The sequence below is a fragment of the Pipistrellus kuhlii genome, unplaced genomic scaffold (genome assembly GCF_014108245.1).
Source record: "Pipistrellus kuhlii isolate mPipKuh1 unplaced genomic scaffold, mPipKuh1.p scaffold_m20_p_1, whole genome shotgun sequence".
Classification (NCBI taxonomy): Eukaryota; Metazoa; Chordata; class Mammalia; order Chiroptera; family Vespertilionidae; genus Pipistrellus; species Pipistrellus kuhlii.
Window position 1 is genome coordinate 60506859 of NW_023425404.1, and position 17790 is coordinate 60524648.

At 38.1% G+C, this 17790-nt stretch overlaps 1 protein-coding gene across 1 annotated transcript; it reads right to left on the reverse strand.

Annotated features, from left to right (window-relative positions):
- Positions 1 to 546: 546 nt before the first annotated feature.
- CCNB1IP1 (cyclin B1 interacting protein 1) lies at positions 547 to 10473 on the reverse strand. The gene is made up of 3 exons (XM_036447223.1): positions 10148 to 10473; positions 2290 to 2623; positions 547 to 1466 (listed from the first exon to the last, which is right to left on the reverse strand). Exons 1-3 carry the CDS (start codon positions 10442 to 10444, stop codon positions 1264 to 1266), a joined length of 834 nt encoding a protein of 277 aa, XP_036303116.1. The 5' UTR covers positions 10445 to 10473; the 3' UTR covers positions 547 to 1263.
- Between the last annotated feature and the right edge of the window lie 7317 nt (positions 10474 to 17790).

Here is a 17790-nt window from a genome sequence, read left to right on the forward strand (position 1 = left end):
AGGTCATGGTCCAGTTCCTGGTCAGGGCACATGCCTGGGTTGTGGACTTGATCCCTAGTGGGGAGCATGTAGGGGGCATCTGATGAATGATTCTCTGGCATCCATGTTTCTACCTTTCTCTCTCTCTCTCTTTCTCTCTCTCTCTCTCTTTCTCTCTCTCCTCTCTCTCTCTCCATTACTAAAATCCTAGAAACAATCTGTTTCTAAAATCAATTTTAAATTTTTAAAAGTATTTTAATATAACCTCTTGAGATTAATATATTATAAGTTTTCTATGATAGAAGTGCATTACTAAATATGTAAACCTAAACCCTAGCCAATTTGGCTCAGTGGATAGAATGTCAACCTCAGACTGAAGGGTCCCAGGTTTGATTCCGGTCAAGGGCACATGCCCAGGTTGCAAGCTCAATCTCCAGTAGGAGGAGTGCAGGAGGCAGCCAATCAATGATTCCCTTTCATCACTGATGTTTCTCTCTCTCTCTCCCTCTCCCTTCTTCTCTGAAATCAATAAAAATATAATAAGTAAACCCAAGACAACAGCTGACAAAACAATAAAGAAGGAATAATTTTATTTTTAAATAAATGGCATAAAACAACTTTACAAAATAACTTTAACAATGTAAATTATTTTTAAATAGAAATAAGAACTGATCATATGTACATAAAATTGTATTCTCATTCATTGAATGAGCACATACATTCCAAACAAGTTAATACAAGAGCAAATATACAAATATATAGGAATAAATGTATACACCCAAATAACAAACTATAGGCATACATTACCATTTCCTGACACCTAAATCTTCTCATAAATATACTGGAAAATATAGCAAAATATCAATATAAAGGAACATGCATATACATATATGCATAGATACCAAATTCCAAAATGGCATGTAGACATATAACATAGGTGCTTAAGGATAAACATATAGCTCAGTCAAAAACACCCAGACAGAAACCAATTGTGATCTACAAAGCACCCTATAATATTATAACCTTCCTACTACTGGTAAAAACTCAACAGTTCACAATGAAATTGAGTTTAATAAAATGCTCAAGCTTTAAATAATGAAAACAGAAAAAAAGAACCAGTCTCTAAAGCTACTCTTCATTGCTATTCAATTTCTTAAAAATTGAATATGTGAAGACAACTTCAAAATTTCATAGCAGAGGGAGGTTGGTGACTCTTATCTAGAATAAAGATTATTTGATAAATGAAATCACTAGAAGTGTACAGAGAAACATTTGTAAAGTTCATTAAATTCTTTTTACTTTAAAGGCCCTGCTAGAGACTTGCTGCTGCTCTAATTCACGACTTGGAGATGCAAAACTAAAAAAGTTGTTGCTGGGTTCAGGTGCTGTGGGAGAACCCATAAAAAATGGTCTGAACTGAAAATCTCCGTCTCCACCACCCTGGTTTTGAACTGGTGTCCTGTCCAAAGGAAACTTGGGTTTGTTCCCTGGGGGGGAAAGAAGGCGAAAACTTAAGCATCTATTTACTTACAAATCTTTAAAACCAAAAAGACAAAAGTCATTCAACAAATATTTTAACAGAACTCAATTCATACAAAACAAATAAAATATAAACCTAATGTTAGATAGAAAAAGGACCATGATGGTCCCCATCCTTCCCCCTGACCACAGTATATACTATACTTTCTTCTGTGATGCAATTTCCAATTACAGCCATGACCTCATCACCAAAAGTAATTTGACACAATGAAATACATTTTTAGCCTTGGCTGGTGTGACTCAGTTGGTTAAAACATTGTCCTGTGCACCAAAAGTTCATGGATTTGATTCTCAGAGGGCACATACCTAGGTTGTGGGATCAATCCCCACTCATCAGGGCATTTATAGGAAGCAACTGATCGATATCTTTCTCTCTCTCTCTTTCCTTCCTTCTCTCCCTCCCTCTCTCCCTCCCCCCCCCTCTCTCTCTAAAAATCAATTTACCAAATAATAAAATAAATAAATAAATGGCAGCTAATACTACTATTACTGCAACTAAATCGCGTTTCATTTAAAGTAGCAATTTGTGAGATTTTATTTTGAAGATATTTACTTTCTGTTCAAATTGAAGCTGTAACTTAAACATAAACAAATATAATAAAGAAAAACTAATAGATAAATCATATACAGAATGAGACATGAAGAATCTACAGCCTATCACCATTCTCGGCCTTTAGAGTCTCTACTGACTACTTGGAGCCATGAAGAACACAATGTGAAAAATCAGTGATTTAAAGAACAAATATTAGATAATTATATGTCCTTCCTTACCTAATGGGAAGCCAAAAATACCAGGATTGGAAATCATGGATGGTTCAAGGTTACCTTCTTGATTAGCAATAGTGATGTTTCGTAGCCTAAGGCTATCATAGAGGCCTTGGAGCTTTTGATACTGACGATTTCGCTCCATAAGTTTCTCAGAGATGTCACTGAACTTTTTCTTGTATTCTTCTAGTACTTTCTTCATTGAGGTGACCTCCCCTTTCATAGAGGTCAATTCTACATCCTTGCTCTGTATTTGCTGAGTATATATCTTCTCCATCTGCTTCATATGGCCCTCAGCTTTGCTGAATTTGTATTCTTGATAGAGACGCTCCTGATGTACCTGTCCCAAGAGAGGAGAAAAAAACATTTTTAAGGTAATAAATATAAAACTTATATATTGTAAAATTTTACAAATGCAAAAACAAAAGAAAGATGCTTATCCTGGAGTATTATTAACATTTAGAACCATGTTAAGAAGTAATCAGGGTGGACAACAGGATGATTATTATAGAAAATAATATGTCACTAAATACATTTAAAAAATCTAGAGGAATACTATCACACCATTTCCATTACACCAACAAAAGAAGTAAACATTTGTCTAACTTTTACAAATGACATGTAGTCCAAACTTTTTAGGAAATATAATCCGCCCTAGCCTGTTTGACTCAGTGGATAGAGCATTGGCCTGCAGACTGAAGGGACCCCAGGTTCGATTCAGATCAAGGGCACATGCCTGGGTTCCAGGCTTGATCCCCAGTAGGGGGCGTGTAGGAGGCAGCTGATCAATGGTTCTCTTTCATCATTGATGTTTCTATCTCTCTCTCTCTCTCTCTTTCTCCCTTCCTCTCTAAAATAAATAGAAATATATTTTTAAAAGAAACATAATCCTATGTTTTAAGTAAATCATAGTACAAAGAACAGATTATAAAATAGCCCAAAATTATTCCTGACTCTTGGTATTTATATACCCTTCTTGAGTGTGTATGGGAGACCTGTGACTAAAACACAGAAAAAAATTACAAGATGTTGGGGGGTGGGATGAGGGCATGCAACAGGAGGTAGGGGAGGCTGGGGGAAGATCAATGGGAGAAAAAGAGAGATATATGTACTACTATATGTAATACTTTAAACAATAAAATAAAAATAAAATTGCAAGATGTCACTTCATGAGTACACTACATAAGAATATGAAATCTGTCTTGTTAGCACATTCTCTCTTGTTGGCTTTGTGAAAGCATGCAGCCATTCTGGGAAGGCCAACAAAGCAAGTAACTGAGAGCAAACTCTGGATAACAGCCAGCAAAATACTTAGGTCACAATGAATCTACTCATAGATTTTACACCTTTCACAAAATTAACTCAAAATGGATCACAGACCTGAATGTAAAACATAAAACTATAAAATTCCTACAAGGTAACATAGGAGAAAATCTAAATAACCTTGGGTTTTGTGGTAACTTTTCATATACAACACCAAAGATAAAATATATGAAAAAAATTGATAAGCTAGACTCCATTAAAATTAAAATCTTCTGCTCTGTAAAAGACAATGTCAAGAGAATAAAAGATAAACCACAGACTAATCTATAAGCAACCAAATGACCAAACGACCGAATGACTGGTTGACCAGTCGCTGTTAAGTGCACTGACCATCAGGGGAAGACACTCAACACAGGAGCTGCCTCCTGGTGGTCAGTGCACTCCCACAGCCAACCTCTAACTGGAAGCTAACCTCCCATGGCTCCTCACCTCCCTAGCCAGCCCCAATCAACCCTGATGAGGCAGGCCAGCCAACCTCCCACGGTCCCTCCCTCCATCCAGCCAACCTCCCAATGGCCCAATTGAGACTGGGCAAGATACCCCAATTGTCCCCAATTGCCAGCCAGGCCAAGGGACCCCCATCCATGCACAAATTTGTGCACCAAGCTTCTAGTAGAAAATATTTGCAAAAGACATATCTTGTAAAAGACTGTTATCCAAAATATACAAAGAATTATTAAAATTCAATAATAAGAGCACAAACTATCCAATTAAGAGGCACAGATGGCAAATAAGAAAATGAAGATACACACATATGTCATCAGATAAATGAAAATTAAAACAATAATGAGATACCACTACAGACCTATTAGAATGGCCAAAATCCAGAATACTAACAACACCAAATGCTTATAAGGAACTCTCATCCATTGCTAGTAGGAATGCAAAATGTTACAGCCACTTCGGAAGACAATTTGGCAGTTTCTTACAAAACTAAATCTACTCTTACCATACAATCCAACAATCATGCTCTTTGGTATTTATCCAAAGGAGTAGAAACTTATGTCCTATACAAAAACATTTACAAGAGCTTTATTCATAATTACCAAAACTTGAAAGCAACCAAAATGTCCTAATGTAGATGAATGAGTAAATAAACTATGGTGCAATGGAAAATAATTCAACACTAAAAAGAAATGAACTATCATACTATGGCAAAGCATGGAAGAAAGTTAAATGCATATTACTAAGAAGAAGAAAAAAGCTGATCTGAAAAGGCTACCAACTTCACAATTCCAGTTTTATGACAGTTTGGAAAAGGCAAAACTATGGAGACAGTATAGAGATCAGTGGTTGAGGGTAAGAAGGGATGAACAACCCTAGCCAATTTGGCTCAGTGGATAGACCATCAGCCTTTGGACCAAAGGGTCCCAGATTTTATTCTGGTCAGAGGCATGTACCTTGGTTTCAGGCTCCTCCCCCAGCCTGAGGCCTGGTAAAGCTCATGCAGGAGGCAACCAATCCATGTACTTCTCTCACATCAATGTTTCTCTCAGGGTTTCCCCTCTCTCTTCCACTCTCTCTAAAAATCAATGGAAAAATATCATTGGGCAAGGATTAACAACAACAAGAAAGAAAAAAAAAGGGATGAACAGGTGGTACATGGAGGATTTTTAGGGCGGTGAATCTACTCTGTATGATATTATCATAGTGAGATACATGTCATTATATATTTGTCCTAACTCACAGAATGTATAACACAAAGAGAGTACCTTAATGTAAATTATAAACTTTGGATGATAAGTGATATGTCAATGTAGGCCAGGAAATCCTTGAACCTTCTTAATTTCTCAATTTTGCTATGAACCTGACACTGCTTTAAAAAAAAAAAAAAAAAAAAAAAAAAAAAAGTCCATTAAAAAAAAAAAATCCTGACCAGGTGGCTCAGGTAATTGAAGTATTGACCCATACACCAAAAAGTTGTAGGTTTGATTCCCCATCAGGTTCAGTCCCATCAGGGTATATACATGAGGCAACCTAATGGTATCTATCTCTCACAGAGATATCTCTCTCTCTCTCTCTCTCTCTCTCTCTCTCTCTCTCTCTCTCTCTCTCTCTCTCATTAAAAAAAATAAAAAAATACTTGGGTAAGGATTAAAAAAAAAAAACCTGAGACCCTGAGTCTAATAGTCCACTAGGAAGTAACTATTGCCAACAACATGAGCTTGAAAACATCCTTCTGAGTCAAGGTTCAGAGATTGCAACCTCTTATCAACACTTTGATTGCATCCTAATGAAATATTGAGCAGAGTCCAAGACTGAACTCTTGATCCACAGAAACGAAAAATGAGAAATGTGTGTTTTATTAATCCACTAAATTTGTTTAAGCTACTAAGTTTGTTACACAGGAAAGACAACTTACTACAACTTATACACAGAAACCAATTTTGGCTTCTTTGGATTCACTATCCTTTAAATATTGACAGAAAGTGAAATATGAGTGCTCTTCTTTTTTTATAACCATTTTTAATTTGCCAATTCTATGTAGTTATATGTAACTCAACTAAGTCTGGGTTATTTTCCCTACTATGTGGTCTCACAGCACTCTGTATTTCCCTTATCACTGTAGGCATTAAAAATGTGTGTGTGTGTGTGTGTGTGTGTGTGTTTAATATATTTTTGTTGATTTCAGAGAGGAAGGGAGAGGGAGAGGTAGAAACATCAATGATGAGAGAGGATCATTGATTGGTTGCCTCTTGCACACCCCCTACTAGAGATAGAGGCCGCAACATGAGCATGTGCCCTTGACTAGAATAGAAACCAACACCCTTCAGTCTGCAGGCCAATGCTCTATCCACTGAACCAAACCAGCTAAGGCTAAAAATGTGTGTGTTTTTAAAGTTTAGCAACACTAAATTGTAGCATACTTGAAGCTCATATGTTTTATTTATTATTGTCACCCAGCACCTAAAAAGGTGCATAAAATATGTTTCCTGGTACTCAAAAAATATGTTGAATGACTTAATGGGGAAAAAATAATAAATGAAATGAAGAAAAATTCATTTCTGGCTACCTTACTAACTCATTCATTGGTTTCCTCCATATCTGAAATGATGAAAACAATATCACATGTACATGTTCAAACAATATGATCCCCAAAATAGGGATCTATTCATGCAGTCAATAATTATTTAATGAGACTTAAGACCAATAACTATGATGATCACTGAGGACCCAGAGATATACAGGAATCCAAATCTAACCTAAAGAACTCTCCCAACTTGAAAAGATGAATTGTATGTAATTATAATACAGTATTAATAATACAATAAAGGTAAGCATAAGATAACACAGGAGTAATCCTGTTGGTGTGGCTCAGTTGTTTGGAGCAACTGCCAATGTTTCTCTCACACTGGTGTGTGTGTGTGTGTGTGTGTGTGTGTGTCTCCCTTCCTCTCTCTCTAAAATCAGTAAATATATCCTCGGATTAGAATTTTTAAAAAATGATACAGGAGTATGTAAAACAACATCTTACCCAGAAAAATATAGCAAAAATATTTACTTGACATATGACAAATAAAAAAATCTTTGAAAAGCATTATTATAAGTGGGCTCAATCCCCAGTAGGGGGCATGAAGGAGGCAGCCGATAGATGTTTTACTCTCACATCAATGTTTGTCTCTCCCTCTGCCTTCCTCTCTCTCTAAAGATCAGTATTAAAAATATATATATTTTTTTTAAAAAAGCACATCCTATATAATATTATAAAAGGCTAGTATGCAAATCAACCGAACAGCAGAACGACTGGCTCTATGACGTGCACTGACCACCAGGGGAAGCCACTCAACACAGGAGCTGCTCCCTGGTGGTCAGAGCATTCCCAAAGGGGGAACGCTGATCAGCCAGAAGTCAGGCTCACGATGGCAGGAGCCTTTCCCACCTCTATGGCAGCGCTAAGGATGCCCAATTGATGGCTTAGGCCCGCTCCCTAGCCATCAATCAGACATCCCCCAAAGGCTCCTGAACTGCGGGAGAGTGCAGGCCAAGGCCCCCCCTCCCCACCACAAGTACACAAATTTTGTGCACTGATCCTCTAGTGTAAGACATAAGAATATAAATGATTGAAGTTCTCCACAGAAAGATTTTTCTAAGAAGGCACCAAAGGCAGAAATCATAAAGGGAGTTATGGATGTGAATGTGATGATAAAAATTTGATAACCTAAAAAAATTATGACATTGCCGAAACCGGTTTGGCTCAGTGGATAGAGATCCAGCCTGCAGACTGAAGGGTCCCAGGTTCGATTCCGGCCAGGGGCATGTACCTTGGTTGCGGGCATATCCCCAGTGGGGAGTATGCAGGAGGCAGCTGATCGATGATTCTCTCTCATCGATGTTTCTAACTCTCTATCCCTCTCTCTTCCTCTCTGCAAAAAATCAATAAAATATATATTTTTTTAAAAATTATGACACAATGCAATCATTATAATGATGATTACCTAGCCTGGCCAGTGTGGCTCAGTGATTGAACATCAACCTATCAACCTGGAGGTCATGGTTCGAATCCCAGTTAGGGCACATGCCTGGGTTGCAGGCTCAATCCCCATGGGGGGGGGGGGCAAGCAGGAGGCAGTTGATCAATGATTCTTATCATTGATATTTCTCTCTCTCCCTCTCCCTTCTTCTCTGAAATCAATAAAAGTATATTTAAAACAAACAAAAAAGATGATTACATAGAATACACAAAAATTTTCAATTTCACTATGTCAAAAAAATCAATGAAGACAATAAAAGATAAGTGGAAAAAAACAGAAAATTTCTTGCAACATAGAGAGAATTCTTTCAAAACAGTAGGGGGCGAAATTACAGCAGCTAAAATAAACAAACTGAAAGGCAATTTACAAAAGAAAAATACATGAAAATTACAAGAAAATGCATCTAACTAGAAGTCACACAAGAAATGCATATTTAAAGATGCATGAGATTTTATTTTACCTACATCCAATTGGTAAGTCCAAAGTATGGAGAACCAAGTATCCTCATATACTTCTTAATAAAACACAAATATAAATATAACTTAATAAAACATCCTCATATACTTCTTAATAAAACACAAATATAAATATAACTTAATTTTAGGGCAATTTAAAAATACTGCAATTTAGCCCAGCCAGTGTGGCTCAGTGGTTGAGTATCGATTTAGGAGGTCACTGTTTGATTCCTAGTCAGAGTGCACTCCTTGGTTTCGGGCTCAACCCCTAGTGTGGAGGAGGCAGCCAATCAATGATTCTCTCTCATCATTGATCTTTTTATCTCTCTCTCTCCCTCTCCCTTTCTCTTTCAAATCAATAAAAATCTTTTTTAAGTCCCAGCCCAGGGACTGAAGATCCCATGTTAGATTCTGGTCAGGGGCATGTACTTGGGTTGCAGGCTCTATCCCTGGTCCTGGTTGGGGTTATGTGCAGGAGGCAACTAATCAATGTGTCTCTCTGACATAGATGTTTCCGTTTTCCTTCCCTCCCACTCTCTCAAAAAATCAATGGAAAAATATCCTCGGGTGCCTAGCTGGTGTGGCTCAGTGGTTGAGCATTGAACCATGATCCCCAATGGGGAAGTGCAAGAGGCAACTGATCAATGATGCTTTCTCATCACTGATGTTTCTAGGTCTCTCTCCCTCTCCCTACCTCTCTGAAATCAATAAAAATATTTTTTAATATATTTTATTGATTTTACACAGAGAGGAATTGAGAGGGATAGAGAGTTAGAAACGTCGATGAGAGAGAAACATCGACCAGCTGCCTCCCGCACACCCCCCACTGGGGATGTGCCCACAACCAAGGTACATGCCCTTGACCAGAATCGAACCCGGGACCTTTCAGTCCACAGGCCGACGCTCTATCCACTGAGCCAAACCGGTTTCGGCAATAAAAATATTTTTTAAAAGAAAAATATTGTTGGGTGAGAATTAACAAAAAACAATACATATATTTTTTAAATACTGCAATTTAAAAAACATTGAAATTAACTTATCTATCTTTAGAAATTTAATTTAGCAAATAAAGACATGAATGATGTTAATGTTCATCAAAGCATTTTTAATAGCTTGCAAATAAATTATGATACAATGTAACCATTAAAATTATAATTACAGGTTACTGGGGAATAAACCTCCCTTTAATATGTAAAAAAAAGTTATAATTACATAATGCTTACTTTAAAAATATTTAATAAAATATTCATATTAAGCATAATATATCGTCGACTTTAACTGGCCACAAAACAGTATGTGTGGCATTATCCTTTTTTTGTAAAGACAAAAATACATATTTATATATAAAATACATATATATACACATAAAAGTAGTAATACACAAAATACCAACCATAATTATCTCTGAGTGATGGAATTATAGTTTTTTAAATTTTTCTTTCTTTTGGATTTTCAAAAATAAACATATTATGTTTAAAGAAAAAAAATTATTAAAAAGAAAGTTTTCCATACATTCATAAAAAATAAGTACAAACACAAGTGAAGGAAAAACATTAGAAACTTCTACATATACCTCAAATCATACACTCCAAAGAAACTAGCCTAAGCACTAACCTGGTATGTCCAGAAGGCCAGTGCTCGGGAGCTAATGTCCAACACAATCTCTGGTCGAAGTCCTGCCAGTACCATGGCTTTATATTCCTCTGATGGACTGAGTTCTGTACGGACAATATCTAGTTTTCCAGAAAGGGTACTGTTGCAAGCAGGGCAGATAGCTGGTGAACGACTGAACTCACCACTGCCATGCTGATCACAGAAAATGTGAGAGCAGGCTGTGACCCATGCATAACCAGAGAGTTTGATGCGACACTTTCGATAATTACAAAGCAGCATGTCATCACACAAAGACATAATATATAGTGAGGTCCCAGATCCTGAACTGAATCCTAATAAGCAGTAAATAAAAAGGCCAAATAAATCAAATTGCAGTGAAAATGAAATAACAAATAAAGAAACCATGTTTTAATTTTATAATAATGTACATTTGTTTTTGCATTTATTACAGTTAATAAATTGTGTTTATTTTAATCACTTAACCATATTAACTGTGCTTCTTTGTGCAAGCCACTACGAAGGCCTTGAAAAAACATTTAATGAAAGTTAAGACACAAGTGGTTCCAAATTTTAGTAAAATAAAAAATAATATGTACATGGAGGAAAAGTTTACAAAGTACAAATAAAAAAAATAAATAGTGCTTTTTGTCATTCCTTAACACATAAATAAAAAATTCCAATTTATTACCCATTCTTAGTTTGCTAGGATATTTTAGTATTACTTCTCACACTTGGTAGATATAAAGGTCCAGGAACTGATTTCAGCCATTCTTTAGTGCAAAGTACTTTAAGGTTTTTCACATATGCTGATTTCTCAGATTCTTTACTTACTGAGTAGTAGTAACCTGATATTATATGGAAACTAACCTAATTCATCTCAATAATTGACCATTATGAAGCAGGAAAAGGCTGTGTAAAGGCTGATATTTTCATCATGAGATCAACATTCACCGGTTATTTTAAATACTCTTCAATGCTGTGCTTCTATTTAAGACATCTGTGAAACTAAATATACTCTTAAGTTACTTTTCAATATAGTGTTCACTCTTATTGGGATTTTGCTAACCCGCACAGGGCAGCAATCTTCTGGATATACTAAAATAAGTCATATATTGCAAAAATAATAATAACGATAACCAATTAGACACCAAGAAAAAATTGTTCAGCCGAAACCGGTTTGGCTCAGTGGATAGAGCGTCAGCCTGTGCACTGAAGGGTCCCGGGTTCAATTCCAGTCAAGGGCATGTACCTTGGTTGCGAGCACATCCCCAGTGGGGGTGGGGGGGAGGGGATGCAAGAGGCAGCTGATGGATGTTTCTCTCTCATCAATGTTTCTAACTTTCTATCTCTCTTCCTCTCTGTAAAAAAAAATCAATAATATATATATATTTTTAAAAATGTTCACATTCCTCCAGTAACAAATTCTGTCAAGAATGTTGTACTAGGCCCTTGAGGTTTGGCTCAGTGGTTAGGGCATGGCCACCCCACACCTCGCCCCCCGCCCCCAAGGGTCCCGGTCGGATTCTGGTCAAGGCCACGTGCCGGTTGCAGGCTCCATCCGGCCCCAGTCCAGGGTGCGGGGGAGGCCACCGATGCCTCTCTCTGCCTCTCCCCTCCCTTCCAGTCTCTCTAGTAATCAATGGGAAAATATTAACAAAACACGTTGCATTAGTCACAGGATCGACAAAGAGGCACCTTTATCCAAGTCTCCACGGGTATACTTGGGGCCCTGGCGCTCTGAGGCCTATTTCGCCTCCGGAGGGTAATGGGCACAGCGGAAGCAGAAGCGCTGGAGACAGTTTTGAAGCTGAGAACGTTCTCGAAGAGCGAGAGGTACAGGTAATACCAACTAATCCACGAGATGGGGAAGAGCCAATTTAGTGAGCCGTACGGTTATCACGGGCCACGTTTTTGCGATTTGGATTCATAGAAACATCACTCTGAAATTCTCGGCCCGCTCTCCGCGCTGGACACAGAAAATAATTCTAATGACATACCTCCCCGGAGGCGACACAGGAAAAGAAAATAAAAAAAAGCGCGGGAAAACGAGGTTCTCTCCACCACGTCAGCCGCAAGAGAGCATTCGTTGCGCGCGTCGCCACTGCGTCCGAGAGCGCATGCGCAGCGTCGCCCGGAGCCTGCCGGGAGTTCTGGCCGCTCAGGATGCTGGGACCTGCCGCTAGGACACCCAGACTTGGGCCGCGCACCCACCAGGCATGCCTGTTTCAGGGGTTGTGAGGGCGCGAACCCCGCTGAGCCTGGTCTAGGTTTCCGACTTCGGAGCCCCACATCATCGTTTACTGCCCTCGCCCAGCCAGCAGTCCCCACCCTAGCTTACAGGGGGTAACATTTGATGTCAGTCTCCTGAAGGTAAGAGCAGAGGGGGCCGCCTCTGAGTACACACAGGTGTTTATCCAGGAAAAATATGGAGAGTGCCTACTGGGCAGCACAGGCTTTCTTAGTTTCAGAAAAGAAAAGAAAAATCCCCAAAATCGTGATACCCAAAACTGGACAGCTATCACCTACATATTGAGGTAGATTTTGCCTTTCATTATTTGTCCATCTTGAAATAGACTATTTCCAGCTCTTACACATCCTCTATATATGGTAGACTTACATAGAATTTTCCTTGGTGGAGAGTCAACATTAGGTACATTCATTACAACGCTTTATGAAGCAATAAAATCAGGCACCACAGGTGTTTTTGTTTATTGGTTGGTTGGTTTGTTTTTGAGGTAATCTGCCTGTGTACTCTTCTGGATCTGCTTGTGATTTTTAAAAAGTGTATACCCGTTTGACCCTAATGTTTTTACCTGTTATTTTTTTTTCCTACTAACTGTATGATTTTTTGCTCAATGTGTGTATTAGAATTCATATTAAAAATTAAGCTGGGGAGGACTTGAGGGATCCTCCTTACATAAGACTTAACACACTTTTGTAGCCACCTTTCCAGATGATGTGACTGCAATGAGAATTTGTAACACACAATCCAATGAATTAGCAACAATAAGGATACCAAGTCCTGCAAACCCTTTATGGGTTGTGAATGTTCCTAAACCTTTCTCCTTCAAATAAAAATCTACCCTAGTTTTTTTGTTCTGTTTTGTTTTGTTTTGTAAATTTGTAGTAACTAGAAAGGCTCATCTTGGCCTTTATATACATTTCCCATAATGTCTATCTTCTGGCAATCTGAGCCTTCTGAGCATTTTCTGGATTTGACTATGCCAAATGTAGAAATAGAAAAGGACACTGTCATTTAAAGTTCTAAAACACAAAGCAATCAAATCCCACCAGCACAAGTACCTAACATTGTGATCCTAGCCATTGCCTTTATTCCACAATATCCCTTCCTACTTCATTAAGATCATCCCAGATTCCCCAAACCTAGTGTCCCCTACACCATTTTCTTTCCAACTTCCAACCCATTTGGCTAAAAGCCTGTATGAGTTACTGTATCTATTATAATTATGATCTCTAAACGCATAATATGGCCACTCAGTGTATGTGTGATATATTTGTGTGGAGATATGAGGCCCAGCGCATGAATTCATGCATGGGTGGGGTCCAGCCAGCCTGGCCAGGGGGAGGAGATGTGGGTGGTTGGCCAGCCTGCATGCTGATATATTCATATTAGCCTTTTATTATATAGGATTTTATTATATAGGATATATACTGAGTGGCCAGATTATACATTCAAAGATAATAATCTGGTCACTCAAGTGTATATATAGTGTAGGAGCTACAAAGTTTTAATATTGCAGAAGTCTAGAACACCAAGAACTAAACTGTTCTTGGTAGTATGTGACCTGTTCTCACAGCATAGATAAACCCTTCCCTGGCTTATTTCTAGGATGTTCTGTAGATGAGACCACTGAAATCAAGGCTGAGATACAGAGACCCATTCTCCAAAGTTTTTTAAATAGTTTTTTTTATTATTAAATATCAAGCATATAAAAATATATGAATGACCATCACTCAGCTTTAATAAATCCAATCTTTTCTCACATTTGATATTTAAATGAACATGTTATATGCAATTTTCGGCACCACTATGTACATCTTAACCCCATTTTCTTCCTACCTCTCCTTTGGTAAAACTCAATTTTGGTGTTTCTCATTCTCATACATGTTTTTAGTATGTGTACACATCAGTCTTTGTTTTCATGATCTAAAATTACTATCTTTAGCACATCATCACTAGGTCATTTTAACTCATTTTTGAAATGTAGTCAATACAGTTTGTATTAATAGCACAGTTAAATATTACACATATACCACCATTTATCCATATCCTAATGAACATAGGTTCCTAAGTTTTACAATAAAAAACAATACTGAAATGAACTTTCAGTACATGTCTTCTTGAGTACACAGGCCAAGAATTCCTATTGAATGTAACAAGCAGAAACTGGGTTAGTGTATAAGCATTTTCAAGAAATGTAGTTGTTGCCAAACCATTCTCTAAAATATAAGTTAAATTTCTTTGCCACCAGCAAAGATGAGATCCTCTTGTTCCAGACCCTTCAACATGTGAAAGTGTCAGGCTTTTTGTTTCAATGTTTGCCCATCTGATGGCAGTGAAATGGTATCTCACTGTTTTAATTTGTAACTTTTTGATTACTAGTGAGATTAAACATCTTTTCAAGGGTCCTCATCTGTGACTTGCCCACTCATATTCTTTGATCATTTCCTTGATTTGTGGTATATGGAATCCTTTGTCACTTACATGGCACGCAAAGTTTGAATTTTACTATACACAAATCAATCATTCCTTTTGTGCTTATAACTATCCCAGTGTTATATTCTTTGCTTTTCTAGAATTTTAAACTTTTTTATTCCATTTTTCCTAACATAGAAGAGTCTGAATAAACTGACAGTACAATTTGTGCTTATATATCACCTATACCACTTAATTACAGGGTACTTTCACCTTTCAAAAATGCTAGTTACAATGAAATTTGATTTTTGATAGTCTAAGTACCTATCAGCTATATTATAGTTCTTTTCCCTCATTATCATTGAATATTAGACTGTTAGCATCATCTATAAAGAACAGGCTTCATATTCCAACAGTTTATTCTAGTTGCATAGTATTTGTATGGTTCTAATATAAGCATGAGTATTAAATTATTTTCCAAACCACAGTGAAGTATAGCCAAATTCCAATATTTGGATGTGTATTTTACATATTTTGCATGTACTTTACATTCTCATGGATATAAGTACAATATATGGAGCAAAAAAATTCCCTGTACTGTAATTTAGCCAAAACAACTGAGAATATTTCAACATCTATATATGTAGAAGGCTAACATGCAAAGTGTCCCCTCGGGAGTTAGGTCACTTGCTATGACATATGCTGACCATCAGGAGGCAGCACAGAAAGAAGGAAGGCTCCAGAAATAATGACTTAAAAAAAAAAAAAACTTTATTTTCCCCCCTCATAATTTATCCTCTTTATGCCCTCTTTCACCACCTCCCCCCAAAATTAGTGACTTTTTAACCATTCTTGGCTGGTATGTGCAATTTAAACCAATGATAAATATCCAATGAGACTATAACTTGTTAATAATAAAAGATTGCCTATTAGATATCAGTAATATATCTAATAGGCTTTTGTATATCAGCTTTTGTATATCTATTCCTCACATATAGTTCTCACAGCCATTCTTTATTGCTTCTTAAAGGATCAAACATCATAATCAGATATTAAGGCTTAGGTCCTGGCTGGGTTAGAGGGTCATTCTGATATGCCAAGGTTATGGGTTTGTTACCCAGTCAGGGCACATACAAGAATCAACCAATGAATTCATATATAAGTGGAACAGCAAATCGATGCCTCCCTCTCTAAAAATCAATAAGTAATTTTTATTTCAAAAAAAGGAAGTTTTAGGTACCCATAGAGTTTAATGCACCTATATATCAATATATATATAGTTTAACATCAGAGTCAAAATTAAGTCCCAGTTATTCTATTTAAATATCTTGCTGAGATCACCTAGAGGATCCAAGATGGCTGCGCCCAGGTGAACACCTAGCCGCAGCTGCACACAACAATTTCAATAAAATACAACTAAAATATAAAACGGACATTGCCCAGAACTACAGGAAGGTTGACTGACTGGAAATTCTACAGTGAGAAGCAAGGAGAAAACCAGAAGGAGGTGCGGAGGAGCTGGAAAAGCCAAGGTACGGGGACGCGGCGCGCGGAGAGGACGGAGCCGAAGAGGAGGGAGGCCGAGTGCCTGGCGGGCGTTCCCTAGCGGAAAGGAGATAAAACTCCGACTGTGCTGGGCCCCCGACTGCTCTGATCCCCAGTTTTAAGCCAGACCCCGAGGACTCAGGCTCAGCCATAGGGAGCCGGGCTGTAAGGCGGAACCCCGGGGAAGCGGCGAAAGGAGGTCCCGGCGGTGCGCACACTGCGCGCAGAGAAGGGACGGTCAGCTGTGCCGCGGGATTGCCCTGACGGGAAGGAGACTGGGGCTCCAGACTGCTCTGAACGCCACCTCCAACTCCACTTCCAAATGAACTGAACCCCAATACCGGGCTCATTGTGGGAGAGCATAGACTGGCAGCAGGTGAAAATCGAGGGCACCTTTCTCTCAGAGGCGCCGGCAGCGAGCACTGACGGACCTGTATAGGGCGGGGCTGACAGAAGCCAAAGCTGCAGGCTCCACCCTGAAACCCCGCCCCATCTGTAACTGCGAAATGCGACGACAAAATAGATCACAAACGAAAGAAATGGAGGACAAAAAGCGTCTGGATATAGAGTTCAAATCTACGCTTATAAGGTTTTTCAAGAATTTCCTAGAAAAGATGGATAAGGCCTATGAGGATATGAAAAGAGATCAACTAGAATTAATAAGGAGTCATCGAGAAATGATAAGGGATCAACAAGAAATAAAGAATACATTGTCTGAAATAAAAAATATTTTACAGAGTCCTAAAAACAGAAGGGAAGATCACAAGAATCAAGTCAAAGATTTGGAACATAAAGAGCCAGAAGACACTCCTCCACAGAAGCTAGAAGGCAAGAGAATCCAGAAAATTGAAGATAATGTAAGAAACCTCTGGGACAACTTCAAGAGAACCAACATCAGAATTATTGGGGTCCCAGAAGATGAGAGAGAGCAAGATATCGAAAACATACTGAAAGAAATAGTGACAGAAAACTTCCCCCACCTGGTGAAAGAATTACACTTACAAGTCCAGGAAGCGCACAGAACTCCAAACAAAAGGAATCCAAAGAGGACCACACCGAGACACATCATTATTAAAATTCCAAGAGCAAAAGACAAAGAGAGAATATTAAAAGAAGCAAGAGCAAAGAAGGTAGTAATCTATAAAGGAGCACCTATACGATTGTCAGCTGACTTCTCAACAGAAACCATGCAGGCCAGAAGGGAATGGCAAGAAATATTCAAGGTGATGAACAGCAAGAACCTACAGCCAAAAATAATCTACCCGGCAAAGCTATCACTCAGAATTGAAGGCCAGATAAAGAGCTTCACTAATAAAAAAAAGCTAAAGGAGTTCATCACCGCCAAACCAGAATTATATGAATTGCTGAAGGGGGTTCTTTTAGAAGAGAAAGTAAACAAAGATAAAAATTATGAACAACAAATACGTAACTATCAACAAGT